The sequence below is a fragment of the Pholis gunnellus genome, assembly GCF_910591455.1.
Source record: "Pholis gunnellus genome assembly, chromosome: 21".
Lineage (NCBI taxonomy): Eukaryota > Metazoa > Chordata > Actinopteri > Perciformes > Pholidae > Pholis > Pholis gunnellus.
Window position 1 is genome coordinate 16980149 of NC_136548.1, and position 14981 is coordinate 16995129.

General features: G+C 43.4%; 1 protein-coding gene across 1 annotated transcript; it reads left to right on the forward strand.

The window, feature by feature from the left end:
* The first annotated feature begins 5722 nt into the window (after positions 1-5722).
* Positions 5723-14624, forward strand: meox1 (mesenchyme homeobox 1). Its single transcript, XM_079183222.1, has 3 exons — positions 5723-6600; positions 10885-11057; positions 13918-14624. Exons 1-3 carry the CDS (start codon positions 6111-6113, stop codon positions 14038-14040), a joined length of 786 nt encoding a protein of 261 aa, XP_079039348.1. The 5' UTR covers positions 5723-6110; the 3' UTR covers positions 14041-14624.
* The last annotated feature ends 357 nt before the right edge of the window (positions 14625-14981 follow it).

A 14981-nucleotide genomic window follows, 5' to 3' on the forward strand; every position in this document is an offset into this window, starting at 1 on the left:
TCGCATCAGTGCAACTCTGCAGTTTCTCTCTATTTATTTTGTCTCTCTTCGCAGCGTTTTAGTGTCTTTCAGCTCGTGGTTTTTGTTCTACGGCCTTTACGGTTTTGGTTTACTTGACTTAAACAGAATGGAATATTTAGTAGCTACAGAGCCAGATGTTTCCCTCAAGAGTTGGTGGAGAGCAGAACGAATCGTGAATGTTTGATTTGCACTCATTCACACTAACCTGACTCTAAATGAATGCTAATCTTTTACCTCATCTGCCGTTTGCTAACACGTCGCTAACAGGTTTGTGTTTCTTTTTCATCCAAGTGGCCGATAATTCAGTTATTGCAGGTTTGAATTAAATCTCTTTCTGGTTAACACAAGTCTGTAACTTGAACTTGAACTGACCAGCTGTCTTAGACCTCCGTGCTCTCGCTATCATTTACCCAAAGCCCGTATCTTTCACTCGGATATGTTGTGGTGTAAACTGGCTGTAACCTCGTAGGATAGCACTCTGAAAACCTGACTGTGGAAAAATGGTAAACAACTTCACAATGATGAGATGATGAGAGGCCAAAGCCTCAGAGAGCTATAATATTCCCTCACAATAGCAAGGAACTGTTGCCAACACCTGATTCCAATCATATGTGATCATATGTGATTATTAGCACCTGTGTGTCCCCCCCCCCCTCCCACTTCCACCCTCCCACACACACACACACACATGTATAAATGCTGTAACGCTAGCACACAATATATTTTCAAGCCCAATCAGCAGATATTTAGCAGATTATTCCTGGTTCTGGTGTAACACTGGGACAAAAATAGTTGCTGTGATGGATCGCTCAGTCAGTCAGACATCCAGAGATTTTATATAAATCTCTGAGCCAACAGAACTGTTGAGGCCAAGCATTACATTACTTATATATATATATATATAGGTATATATGCACCATTTGTTAATCAGTTAACAGCAATTTAATTTGCTGGCTTGGCCGACTCTTTTTCATTTATTCAGGCCGCAAACACTCTCCTCCTTCTTAGGTCTTCAGTGTGCTGGCAGCATCCGTCTCTTCTGGCTACGCAACCTCTAAATGCAGCCCCATTTGTCAAAGCAGCAGTCGATCACTTCGCCAACACCGCTAATGACTTCAGGTAATACTGTTGGCAATCGAAAGAATACAGTACACACACCATCCATTTCACCCACGTCTCTCAATGCCCGAGGCTGTTTACACGGCCTATTGTGCGTTCTAAGTTGTTATTGAAACAGGTTTGAGCACGAGTAACAACTTCCAGCTATTCCTCAGTTTTTCCTTGTTTAAAAGTTCACCTCATGAAAGACAATTCATGCAGAAATTAAGGATTGTGGTTCACATAAACATGACACATTTCGTTGCACATACGGTTTTATGAAGCGTGAGGATTGACGGTTATCGTGCGGTGTGCATTTGCTTATCTACGGTGTTGGAAAAAAAAACCTGACATAAGTAATAAATGTGTTAAAGTTAAAGAGTCACACACCTACAGTATATGGTAAATGTTAAAAATCATCATTTTAAAAGGTCACAGCTTATGTTTTTATTCAGTAGCTACTAAATGTAGCTAAGCTACTGCTAACATGTAAACTAACATGATTTAGTTAAATATCATGTTATAGTTACATGCATTTTAAAATGTTCTCATTCCTTTATGATGCCAATACCAAAAAATAAACCATAAAAAACGTATCACTCCTTTCTGAATTCATTCATAGCTCCTCCAGTATTTGACTGCTTGTACTTTCAGATTTTTAACTGAGCACATGACCGACCGCTGTTGACGAAGCGTCGTTTATCTTCCGACGCTCAAGTGGAGTCGTGCTTTTTCATGCTCCGGTTGCACAGAAGCCGCTCAGATTGGGTTCTTGGCTGCGCCAGCAGGAGTGAAAGAAACCAGTAGTCTTGTTTATTGGCTCCTATCTGTCTGTCAGCTGGGCAGCAGACTCCGACTCAGTGGCACAAATGTGGAGTGAATTATCTAAACGTGAGGCCACAGAGAACCTAGAAGGATTCCTCTGAATCGTATAAATTAGCATTTCGCTTATTGTGTTGCGTTTAAATAGATATGCCTCTTTGCTTCTTCGTCATCTTCCTCTTTTCCCCATCCTCTCCTTCTCATACTCATCCCCCCCCCAGGACAGTAGCAGAGATGAGGGGGCTCCCACAGTCCAGTAAGACCCGGGTTAACGTGGGGTCACAGGGGGTCACGCTGTCAAACACGAGAGACGGATGGAGATCCCTAATCCTGCCAGAGTCACGGAGATGGATCAGATAAAAACACACACACACACACACGGTCACACACACACATATTCATGCACAAATATACTCGGAAGCATGAAGCATATAACGGCAAAGTTTGCAAAACTTAAACATGTGCACATCCTCTTACTCATTTTTTTTCCTCTATCTCAAACTCTGACTTTTACTCCCTCTCTCTCACACACACACACACACACACACACACACACACACACGGTGCTAGACTGACAGAAACAGGTTGCCAGCAGGGTGAGGGGAGACGTGACTCATGTCCAGCTCATTTATCTGCAGTCCGTGGTGTGTATGACTGAGTGAGAGTTCACATGCTCCCCCGGCTTCTCACACAAACACTCTCAAGGTCTTTACACACCGTGGGACTTTTTTTTTATCTCGCGATTGATTTGAGCTTAAATTATATATTTGGGAACTGTTGAATACTATGCGACAGAAAAATAATAATTCATTTTTTTCTGGAACTAGGTTGATTTTTCTGAGCTTTCGCGCCACAAACGGAGACATCGACTCAACACGACGTGTGGAACATATTCAAAACGTACGCTGTAGGCTACGTAGTCCAAACCACCATCAACACGTGCAGCACAGACCAGATCCACTCCTTCTGTTATGACCTTTCACAATAAAAGCCCAAAACAAAAACTCAAATTCAGTCAAAGTATTTCACTAAAGTAACTTACAGAAGTTTAGGCTATGCAACAGTTAAACTCAGACATACTGTCGGGCGCTGCTCTGGGTCTATAGGATCCTGGTCGTTGGACCTCTGTCTGCACAAATCTATTCAAATATTTTATTGAAAAAGTGCTGCAACTGTTACACATTGACATTACGTTGTTAGAGGATAAGGCTGGCTTTATTCTGTCATGTTGTTATTGTCAACAAAGCCCATGAGGACACCAGAACCAACGGTGATGTAGTCCGTCTCTCAATACTTCCTGACTTCTCCGCCCTGTTAGTGGCACTCGGCCACTATTGCAGCATCCACGCTAACCTCGCTGGGAACCGCCATTGTTGTTTTGAACGAACAGTCTGTTTCTCTGTCTAATTTGGTGCTCATCTAAGCCACGCCCCATCTGGCTTACCGGACACAAACGCATGACTCGTGTGATATGTGATCCAGAGATTCTTGCGTGATCTCGAGATATATCGCGAGAATCCAGCTGTTGTGAAAGGTGAACTTTCTGGTGTCAACAGGCTTTTGTAACCTTTATTAATGTCCAAAAGCTTCACTTCAAGACAACATAAAATATACTTTATTGTCGTAAAGGGGAAGCTTTGCTTGGGCAATAGTGCTGCACACAGCTGCAATCAGCTTAAGAAGCCAACAAGACAGTACAGTGTTATAAAGACAACAAACCAACTTAGATTATTTCCAGGTTTTGGACAGTCAGAGTGTGATTCAGAGCCGGACAGCGACGCAGTGACTCACCTGCTTTCTTGTTGAGTTGTGTCACGTTGGAGGGAAAGAAAGCCGGATGTTGTTTTTTTACATTTGCTGGCTCTGAACTGCCGAGTTCTTCAGAGTTCTGTGTAAATGTCTGACAACAATACTCTCACAGATACTCTTTCTCTCCTATCACTTTCATTTCAACACCCATTACCTCTTAGAGTGGGACACACACACACACACACACACAATGACGTATATTTTTACAGGACACACACACACACACTCTCTAATTTATACTGACACACAGATGGCCCCGGCTCTGACCACAAATGCAGTGTAACCTCTGCTCCCTGCGGTGCGGCCAGAGCTCGGGCTGCCAGTAAAAGCGAGGGGATGCTTCATGGCTCAACAATTCGCTGGGTAAATGGAAAGGGTTTGGTGAGCGACCTCAAACACTCTCTTGACTCTCTCTCTCTCTATCTGACGGTTTCTCTCTTCTTTCTTTCATTTCGTCCCCTTCTAGGTTTGTTGGCTTTCACTTTAATCTTCTTTTAGTGGCTTCTTAGTTTACCTCGTGGCAGTGGATGTTCAGATGTTCTTTTTTTGAATGACGTTTATTTTCCCCTCTTGTCTTTTTCTTGAATGATTTTGTGGCAGCTGAATGCATTATGTACAACAGAGCGTCAGCAGTACAGACTCATTTTAGCTCATTTTTAGCCCATTTTCTGGTCACCAGCAGTTGTGCAAAACAAGTTCTCCCTCTTCCTCTGAGGTGCACTCTTTATCTCACTTTTCCCTCCTTCTTCCTTCTCTAATAGCCTTTATCCTTGAATCTTTCCTTCTCTCTCCTCTCGATGGAGGTCTGATGCCCCCCCCCGTCTGAGAGGTCAGGAGCAAAGTGAGGACACACGAGGAAGGCAAACCTCAGCTCACAGCTATGAGCAGCATGAAGAGAAGCTGCATTTCTGTAAAGTGTGGTTCAGTGGGTTTACTGGGTAACGGATACGCTGAAATCGAGCTTAAATTTTGGTTGAGCCCGAAAAGGTTTTAATGGTATTAGAGACATTACTTCATGGGGGAAGTGGCTTCTATCGTGAGTAGCCCGCTCGGATTAAAAATCAGCGATCAGAAAATCACATCTCCGTCCCGTCCAAATGCGGTAAATCCACATGCGATCGCCGTCACGCACAACCGCTATACCGCTGCTTAAATATCTCAGACGTCAGGAGCAAGAAGGACTCCACACAGAGACCCCGCAGGGGGAAAAAAAATAGTAAAAGAAGAAAATATTAGCTTGTGTTTTTGAAATGTGACTCTGAAATTTCATATTGTGTTTCACTAAAGTGAGAGAACCTCAGGAGGTGTGAGAGCCTCCAGTCCCTCTATCACCTCAGTTAAAGAAAGTACAGCCAGGTGGATGTGGGTGTGTAGCATTCATGTGCACACACACACACAGAAAGTCATAAAAACAAGTAAGAAAAAGAAAAATACTTTTCAGATTGGAGAGGACAGGCGGGGATCAGGGGTGCGGAGGGAAAGGGTTTAGGGTTAACTTTCCTCTAAAGGGTCAAAAAAAGGGGATTAAATTGGGTGTCAGAAAAGCGCTAAGGAGACGAAATAAGTCGGGGGTCCCCGGCTCTCGTGTGGGTGGATGCTCGCTTTTATATTTTACAGACAATGTCCCTTTAAAAAAGCCCCGCGTCTGGAAAGCCCATTAGATGTGCGTATAAAATTTCCCCGGCGTGATTAATAGTTGATGAGGCAGGGTTGGTTGGAGGGTACTACCAACATGTGGCCGGCAGGGCTCCTCCCCTGCGATCTCACGTTACACTCCATAAACTTGCCACTCTTTTCCCACCTATATGTTTTAAAAAAGGAGGAGGTTCTCTGCTTGTCAAGAATGCCTTAGAAGAGTTGTGAAAACAGCCAGCCCGAGGAGGGGAGTCATGCAGTTGCGGATGCAGCTCTCCCGTCGAGCCACAAAGCCAGTTCAGGGAGAAGAGGGTGTGTGTGTGAGAGAGCAGGACAAGTGAGGGAAAGTGTGTGAGAGTGTGTCAGGACCGGAGGCTCCAGAGGACGTCACACACACACACACACACACACACACTCCCAGAGAGAGAGAGAGAGAGAGAGAGAGAGAGAGCTGTCACAGGAAGACGTCTATCCTCACGCGTTCTCGGGCTGTGGAAGAGTCGGCGGTCTCTGACAGAAGTGAGTGTTCCTGAGGTGGATGCAGCGAGACGATGATGTGCATTTAGTCGGCTGAAGTGGGACGTTTCTCAAGAACCTATCACAGATACAGATTTCCAGTCCTTGCTCGCTTATCAGTTAGGGGAGGGGAGGTCTCCAACTCCTCTGCAAAGCAAAAAAGACTCGTAACAAGACGTTGATTAAGATCGTGTGATTCTTGCCTCGTCATGGATCAGCCAGCCAGCAGCTGCATGCGGAGCGCCCACCCCAGCAGCCCAATCTGGGGCTGCATGAGGAACCCCCACTCGGGGGCCAATCTGCAGTTGCCCTACCAGCAGGCCTCTTTCTCCCTCCACCAGAAGCCCGACTTCCTGGCCTACACGGACTTCTCCAGCTCCTGCCTGGTGCCGACCGTGCCGCACGCCGCCTACCCGCGGGACGACCGACAGTACCAAGAGAGCCAGCAGGGGGGCTACCAGAGGGCCGACTGGCAGTTCAACCCTTGCGAGACGCGGGCGAGGGCGCCCGAGGCCTGCCCGGCCATCGTCGCGCCCGTAGGCGGCGCCGGAGGCGGAGGGCCCGAGCTGGACAGTGTAGGGGCAGACAGGCTCCCGGGGGCCGTGCCCGGCTGCCTGGAGGGAGAGTACTCGCCTCAGAGCGCGACGTCCGCCGACTCTGACAAGAAGAGCTCCAACAAGAGGAAGAGAGACGTCACAGGTGAGTCGCCGGGATGGATGGGAGTCAGCTGGAGTGTGTTTGGGTTTTTTTACGGGGAAAGAGGAGCATCTAAAGGCTTAGAAAAGGAAAAATGTGCAGTAATGAAATGCACATGTGGGAGCATTAAAAATGACAGCGCACATTCTTCTTTTTCTGTATACGGTGGAAAGAAAAAGAAAAGACAGCAGCAAAGAATACACATGAAAAATACATAGTAATCCCATGATTTTTTTAATAACGAACCTGCACGCAGGTGTAAAAGAAATCTCTGTTTTTAAGTGCAGCAAAATGTTAAGTACCTCGAGGTTAAGAATGTCTCCCCCTGCCCTGTATCACAGCTGGCAGGGACACAAATTCTCCCTCTATTTCCTCATCAACTCGCCCCTTAAAGCGGCGCTCTCACCGGATCGCTATGTGAAAGGTGAGTAGGTGACGAGACTTCTGTGTTGGAGACGCACACTTCCAAGTAGCAGTTGCATCCTCTTATTGTTCAAAAAAAGACCGAAATGATTAACGGGGGACGAGTGAACGTTTCATTGCGCTCCTGCATCCGTTGGAAATAAGACCATTGTTTGATGACAGAGCGGCCACGTTCAAGATGACGGTTAAAAAAAAAGTCAGGCGTCGCAGGTGCTTCAGACCGTTTTTATTATTTATTTTAGTGGATTATATTTATCCTCAATCCTGCTGCAGTTTTTTTGGGAATTGTGAACTTTTTTCACCTAAAACTATGAAAAAGAAAAAGTGATCATGTTGCTTCACCAAACCATTGAGCCAAAGGAAGATAATACTTCTATTGCATGCTATTTCCAGCAATGCTCTCTGCTTTTTTCTTTTTTCCACAAACGACTCGAGTTCATGTTTCCTTATTTCCGCCCATAGTTGTGTTGTGAGCATTGCAATAGTATCATTGTGTGCTTTTTGGATTACAGCACAATTTATTCCCCCGATCGTGTTTCACACTCGCTAATAGGAAGCAAAAGTAACCGATATCCGTGACGGAAGTCATTCCTAAAAAGTTCCACACGTGACACAACAACACGGAGCGCGACGGAATAAAGTAAATGTTTATATTTAAACTCAAGGTGTAAAAGTTTTGAATGTGCAGAATTGCTCCCTGGCAGAGTCAAAGATAAATCCACGTCCAGCACATCTGGAACGTTCGCTTTTCATCTGCGAAAAAACGTTTTTCTTAACTGAAGAGAAATGTCAGCCTTTCAAACTCTGTTCCCCTCACAGAGACGGTGATTTATGCAAACGGGCATTTGCACTTCTACGCCTAATAAGAAAGAAAAATGTAGCAATAAATATTCCAAATTGGTACTTTTGGAGAAATGCATGTAATCTCTGGTAAAACTTTAATCTCAGAGAAACCTTTCTGTATATATTTTACATGAGGTTTGGGCTCTTTGGGTGACTCAGTTTCTACAAATCCTGGTGTTTATTTTACTCCACTCACTAGCTGGGTGGAGAAGATACACTTCAAGATATTGTCATCGAGTGCTTCATCGTGATTATCTTTTCTTGTCCAAACGTAACAAACCGTTTCTGATTCTAAAGAGCACCGATAATTATTTGGGGGGGAAAAAAAAAACCTACATGACCGATGTCTGCAACGGCCTAATTGAAGGGGATGGTGGGGGAAGTACAGCCCCCCCCCCCCCACACACACACACACACACACCACCCACCGCCCCCTCCCTCTCTTACCTTATTGTAACCTCCACTCACTACGCTGAAAACATGCCAGACCACGTCTGGTAAAATCACTTCGCCTGCGAGCCCACTTTTTACATTCTTATCCATTGACATTTTCCTGTCGTTAAGCCGTAACACAATCTCCCACTGAGTGCATGCAACATGTCTGACCACTACATCGCTTCTCGGTTCCAGCAGCAGCAGCATTCAGCCTCGTATCGACTCGCCGGTGGACGAGCACATGTATTAGGAAAATGCCCCGAAGGCTTTCACGTTACAGACGGAGCCGCTGCACAGGCTGCTCGTGTCCGTGTGTATTTATTCAGATATGGGAAAGTGTTTCCAAAACCTAAAACTCCAGCTGGTGCCTGATTATCGACTTCAGTCCAAAGTTTGACTGATAATTCATTTTATAACACAGCACGATATAAAACAGGAACATAGATACAAACTCTCTGTGATTAAGCAGATATTATTAATTTCATTATATTGAATTGTCTGTAATCTGCCCACAATTTAAAACAATTAGGAAAATTCATTATATAAGGAAACGGTAACACTTTTTACCTACTACTAAATATTTATTAACAATATTAACACTTAATAAATGGTTTATAACACTTTAATAAATATAGCAAATACAAGGACTTTTTAAAATTCAGATTATTTGGCATATTTAAATGTTTATTAATGTATTTGTCACTAAACTAATGCACAGTAACATAGCATTATTACACATAAGAGCAGTATGTTATAAAGCATTTACTAACTGTTTGTATACGTCTACATATCATTCTCACGTGGGTCTAAAAGTCTTAATAAATGTGATTGAAGACAATTCATCATATTTCATTTATGTTGCCGAGCATGCATTACCTTTCACACTAATAAGCTTTAAAATGTCCTTATACCTGCTTATAAATACATCATGATGTGTTATAACCCATTTATGAATCGACTTCAACTTACAAATGATAGATAACGAGGTTTTAATAAAGTTTTACAAATAAAACAACCTGACTCCCACTTTTACAGCCACAAATCATGCGATCAGTCACACCTGTAGTCTTCACCTGCGGTTTTTAATTGAAAACAATCACTTAACAGCTTTAATTCAGTCCTGATGAAGACAAACTACTTTTTGCACCGTCCACCCCGAAAAAGAAAGGCACCAAATGCTGTTTGTCTTTTGGGGACCCTGCTGGGTGCAGAAGCCTTCTCCCTGCAAGTTTACGGTCTCTGGCTGTGCAGGATATTTATTGGGGGGCCTGTTTAGTGGGAACCAGTTTGTGCCCCGCCAGGTGTTCGGTCTAACGAAAACCTGCTTCACGCAGCTCCCAGACCAGACCTGACGCGGCCAGGCAGCAGCACTCAGGGCAGCGCGACACTTTAACAACAATAAGAAGGCTTTTTTGGCATAACACACTGGTATTCCAGCACACACACATCAGGCGTTTGCACACACACATGTCCTGGTCTGCCCAGTCACATCTGGCCCAGGTACAGCAGTCCATTTCACATCCTGGCCCGCTGCTCTGGCAAGCGCCGAGCAAAAACTTCTCACTTTGACAAATTAGAACCATTTTCTAGAGATTACATCAGCTGCTAGTGTCGCTACCAGCGCTCAATTATTACCACTAAAAAGTCTTTTCCCTTTTTAATACACAAGAGAGGTTCTGCTGGGAGTTAAATCCACCAGCTTTCAATGATATTCATCCTGGTAAATCAGGTTTAAAATGTTAACATTTCCTAGGAATATATCAAGGGAGGGATCTATAAATCTTAGCAATAAAACCGTGACTTTTGTCTTATAAGAGCTTAAATAATCAGTGAAACCGATGTCAGCGTAGTTCAAACCACATTTACCGGTCGCCCCTTATACAGCTGACCGCCACCTTCATAGAGATATCTTCGTCCTGATGTATTCGCTGTCATGTTGAGATGAGTTAATGTGAATCTGCTCCAGAGGGAAATCTCCCCTGACACACACACACACACACACACACGTATAGCAGTCAGACCTGGACACATCCGCACCTTTGTTCTTTTGTTAGAGGCTTTAACGATGTTCCGCTGCATTCCTCCCCTAACTCGGTCCCTCTGTGGCTGGTTTGGTGGGCCCTGCCCTGTGCCGACAATGCTCTCACACACACACACACACACACACACACGGGTCATGAATCAACGCTCGGACGCATCAGTTTGGTCTAAAAATGTGTAAACAAACAAATGAAGGCAGAGCGTGTGCATTGATAACATGCACGCTGGTGCAGAGATGCACATGCGTACTCGCTGCAGGTGAACGGGACCCGTGTGAGCTCAGGTCATGGTGGTCTCTTTTTTAAAGTGCTGGTTTTGGTGTTTACTATATGAGGGGCCTCCCAGTAAAGAGTCTTTGGAGTTGTGGTTTGTTGGTTGAAAAGGTCCTTCAGGGCTATTTAATAGTCAACGAGAGGCTGGTCACAAATCTGACTTTAGTCGTTCCATATTTAAAACAAATGTGATTGAAAAGTACAAATAGAGATCCCAAACGCACTCCTTTTAATCTGCATGAAATGCATTTCCTTCTGTGTTTCCCCCTCCCAGATATCCAGGAGTCCAGTTTTAAGGTGGACTCCAGCTGCAAGGCCCGTAAAGAGCGCACGGCGTTCACCAAGGAGCAGCTGAGAGAGCTGGAGGCCGAGTTCACCCACCACAACTACCTGACCCGGCTGCGGCGCTACGAGATCGCCGTCAACCTGGACCTCACAGAGAGACAGGTACGCCACGTAGCATAGAGATACATATAATACTCTGTGTTAGTCAAATATATGAAATATGTTTTTGTTTAACTGTTATTTCTGAGGACGCATTTAGATAAAAACTAATCTCTGATTTTGGACTTTTTGTTTGTGAAAGAATCTTTGCAAAAAATACAAATAAATCAGAAAAAGGTTTATGTGACAAATACTGAAGCAAATGGAAATAAATGTGTTTCTAAAAGTAAATATTTTAGTTCAGCTACTGATTATTTATTTTCATACTAATCCACCAGCAAAAGTCCCAAAAGATTTCCCCAAAAAAACAGAAAAATAAAATACAAAAACATTAATATTAATAAAACAAATGAGTTTATCGTCACTTATTTAAAATATGCGGCATCCACAGCGTCGTCGATATCTCTCCTTCCACTGTGCAATATGTATCCGCGCACATAGATGCATCTAGATCATAATGAACCGTTTTTTCCACGATGTTTCTCCGTGCTGCGGTTGGAGCAGAGTGACGTGCGGCTTTAATGAGTGGGCGGCAGCTCCAGACTCGATGAAAATCGGGCGAACATGTGTCGATGCTTTCTGGATGAAACCTCAAGTCTGTCTGTCAGGCCCCGGTGTCCCAGCTCCTCCTAATGAGGCCACGGTGCCACAGTGACCACACATACTGCCGTCTGCTCCTCAAATCTATTTCCCAGACCTCCAGAAAAAACACACACACACACTCACTTACACACACACACATATAGTATACACTTCTGTATGGACGGACACACTCACACAGCCGGGTTCCATCTTTACTCAGAAGTCCCACTGCAACTGGTCGGCTTTTTCCAGCTCATCCTCCACGCTTTGGCGTTTTTTTCGCCGTCCCTTCAGTCGACCACAATGTGAAGAAAAAACTTAAAGAGGCTTTTGTATCTGGCAGCAGATTCATTTTGGGGGGGGGGGGTTAGTGGATGCTGAGTGGGGGGTGCAGAGGTCAGTCCTTGAGCTGCTAGAGTCATCCTAAAACTTAAATTGAATTCAATCGTGTCTCTCAAAAATGTCACTTTTTCATGAACTGAGACGAAGAGCTTGGAGTTCAGTGTTGCTGGTTTTTGACATAACACAACCGGTTTTAATGGGTTGTGTTTGCTTAAAAGATATACGGCTGAAGATATTCTATATTTCTCGTGTCAACAAATCCCATTTAAAGACCAAACCCAACAACAAATGCATCAGACTAACAAACCATTAACATCCAAAGCCGGACGCATCCTCCTCCTCTGGGCCGTTGAGCTCCATAGTTGTCCATCACAGTGAAGGAACATGTCCCAGTGTGGCTTTAATAGTGTTTGAACATGTAGTTTAATTTAAATACTCAGTAGATCACCACATGTTTATTAATCCGCTGCTGAAAATAGTCTCCCAACAAATGCACTGTTTCCTCTTCAGGCAGGCCTGAGCCACAGATGTGTGAGCAAATGGACTATTTGTTGTTTTAGGACTTTTCGTGGGATTTGTTGACAATTAAAGAATATATAGAATAACAGCAGCCTCAGTCAGTTAGTGAAACATTCTCCTCACTTCATCTGTTACATCAAACGTGGCCCCAGATTTATCCTGACATCGCTTTGTCTCGGTGTTAATCTGTCACATTATTTTATGAATTCATAAAATCTCGAGTGAACGTTCTCAGTCACAGACTTCAACCCGCGGTTGTGGGTTTTTTTTGCCCTATTTTCCCCTGTAGTTTTCAGGAAGTGTATGTTTGCGCTGCTATTCTTGGCCAGACAGCTGAAGCATGATATCATTCACATTTCAGAGCGGTGCAGTGACACAGATGAGCACCATCCACACTGTAAACTCACATCCTGTGGAGGCCGACATCCTGATAGTTGACTCCTTTGACCCACTGTACCATACGATACTCTCTGCCTGCATTTGCAGAGATTTTTCGAGCCAGAACCGAGAGCTTTGCACCGACAAATTCATGCTTCTTGCGAGGCCAACGCAAACTGAGCCAGTTAACATACCGCGCTGGGAGATTTGTGGGGGATTATTTGTCTATTTTTCCGCTGACCACGTTGTAAATTCTGCTAAAAAATTGCAACACAGAGAGAAAAAGCCACAGTGATTATGTTACAAGTTCATATTTGGTGGAATAATTCTGCACTGTATCTGAGCGTTATCTAGAATAGATTCTTATTGTGTAAACTCCTTATGCTGGGTGCTTAACACACAGTATTAATTAGTAATATACCAGAATGGCTGCAGCTAATGATTGTTTTCATTTAATGATTCATCTGACAATTATTTTCTCATTTAATGGTTATTATCATTACTTAATCAAATGATGTATTAGTCTTCATGTACATATATATAATACCTTTACTTTAACCTGGCAACTGTCTTTTTAATTGCTCTTGTATAGTTTGTAGTTTTAGTTCTTCCTACTAAACTGTATTTATTTCTGTTGTTGTGCTGCTGCAACAACAGCATTTCCCATCAATAAAGCCTTTTATCGTCCAATAATATCTTATAAAATGTCAGAAAGTTGTGGGGAAAAAATGATTTTGTCTTCAAATTGCTTGTTTTATATTTTAACAGTCCAAAACCTAAAGATATTTTTTTTTAAACCAGTGGATTTTTGCTTCAAAAATAATTGACAATTAATAGATTAATATAGTAGTTGCAGATATATTTTCTGTGGCTCCACGAATCAATCAATCAACAACATAAGTTGATCTTGAGGCCGTTTGTCTGGTTATCGATTGTTATCCATGTACGCTGATAACATCATGATCTTCAAACACAAGTCTTTATCAAAAATCAAGAAACGCACTTTGAAACTGCAGCGTTTGCTTCACTTCTGTCCCAACAGGTGAAGGTGTGGTTTCAGAACAGGAGGATGAAGTGGAAGAGAGTGAAGGGAGGACAGTCGTCTTCGCCCAACGACCAGGAAAATGAGGACATAGACTCGGCGGCGTCGCCCAGCTCTGAATGAACAAAACAAAAGGGGGGACGGCGTTATGAAAAAGGAGATGACACACACACACACACACACACACACACACACACACACACAGAGAGAGACTTGGGGTCGACTGGACACCAACGCAGCACGATGCAACTGCAGGAATCAAACAACTCTTTTTATCACCACAGGAAGAAATCAACGAGCATCTTCTTTGCTGTTGTAAATAGTTGATTTTTGTCCACAACGAACTGCATTTTCGATACACTTTTTTTGATAAATACTCCGTTCAAGAGGCCTCCTCTTGTTGCATTGACTGTGTTTTTTAAATATTAAGAGATGATACTTATCGGTCATTGTAGATCAGTGACGAAGTCCAGATAGCAGCTCTGAGGCCGGTGATGACACATCAGACCAGTGATGTGATTGTGTTTGAGAGCATCTCCTTTGGTTCCAATATTGTAATCTCGGCCTTTTTGACGCTTGACTACAACCACCTGGGAAAACTCAGACTGCACAAGTGTTGCCAAGCCATAAGTGCCTCACAATCAGATGACTTCTGCTTCATTTTGTCAGTTTTTTTCCTAGAATATAGTTTTTTTTTTCTAATCTGTCAAGCATTTTTTTTTACTATTCTTTTTTATACATGTTGAATGTTATTGATAAAACACAGATGTTGCCTGTTTCTGCAAATAGAATAAATCATCTGCTGCAAAATGATGGGAAAAATATCTTGATAATTTCTTCCACCCTGCAATGATTGAGACAGCAGGTACATGTGTGCATTATGGGATGGCGGTTTCATCACGTGGAGATCTTTTAGGTCAGACGTTATAAGTGCTACGAAAGTGATAACCGAGGAGAAGTTTGCTCCCATTTTGCTTTTGATGTCGGCAGCTGACATCAAAAGTAATACATCCTGCATGTGTGTCCGTGTACTTGCATGTTCCTTTAAGCGTGCTAATGTATTT

Excerpts from the sequence above, each read along its gene's own strand:
- meox1 (XM_079183222.1), top strand. The coding sequence starts at position 6,111 with ATGGATCAGCCAGCCAGCAGCTGCATGCGGAGCGCCCACCCCAGCAGC. Across the intron at positions 6,601-10,884 it reads GAGGAAGAGAGACGTCACAG|ATATCCAGGAGTCCAGTTTT; the intron begins GTGAGTCGCCGG and ends TCCCCCTCCCAG. Across the intron at positions 11,058-13,917 it reads TGGACCTCACAGAGAGACAG|GTGAAGGTGTGGTTTCAGAA; the intron begins GTACGCCACGTA and ends CTGTCCCAACAG.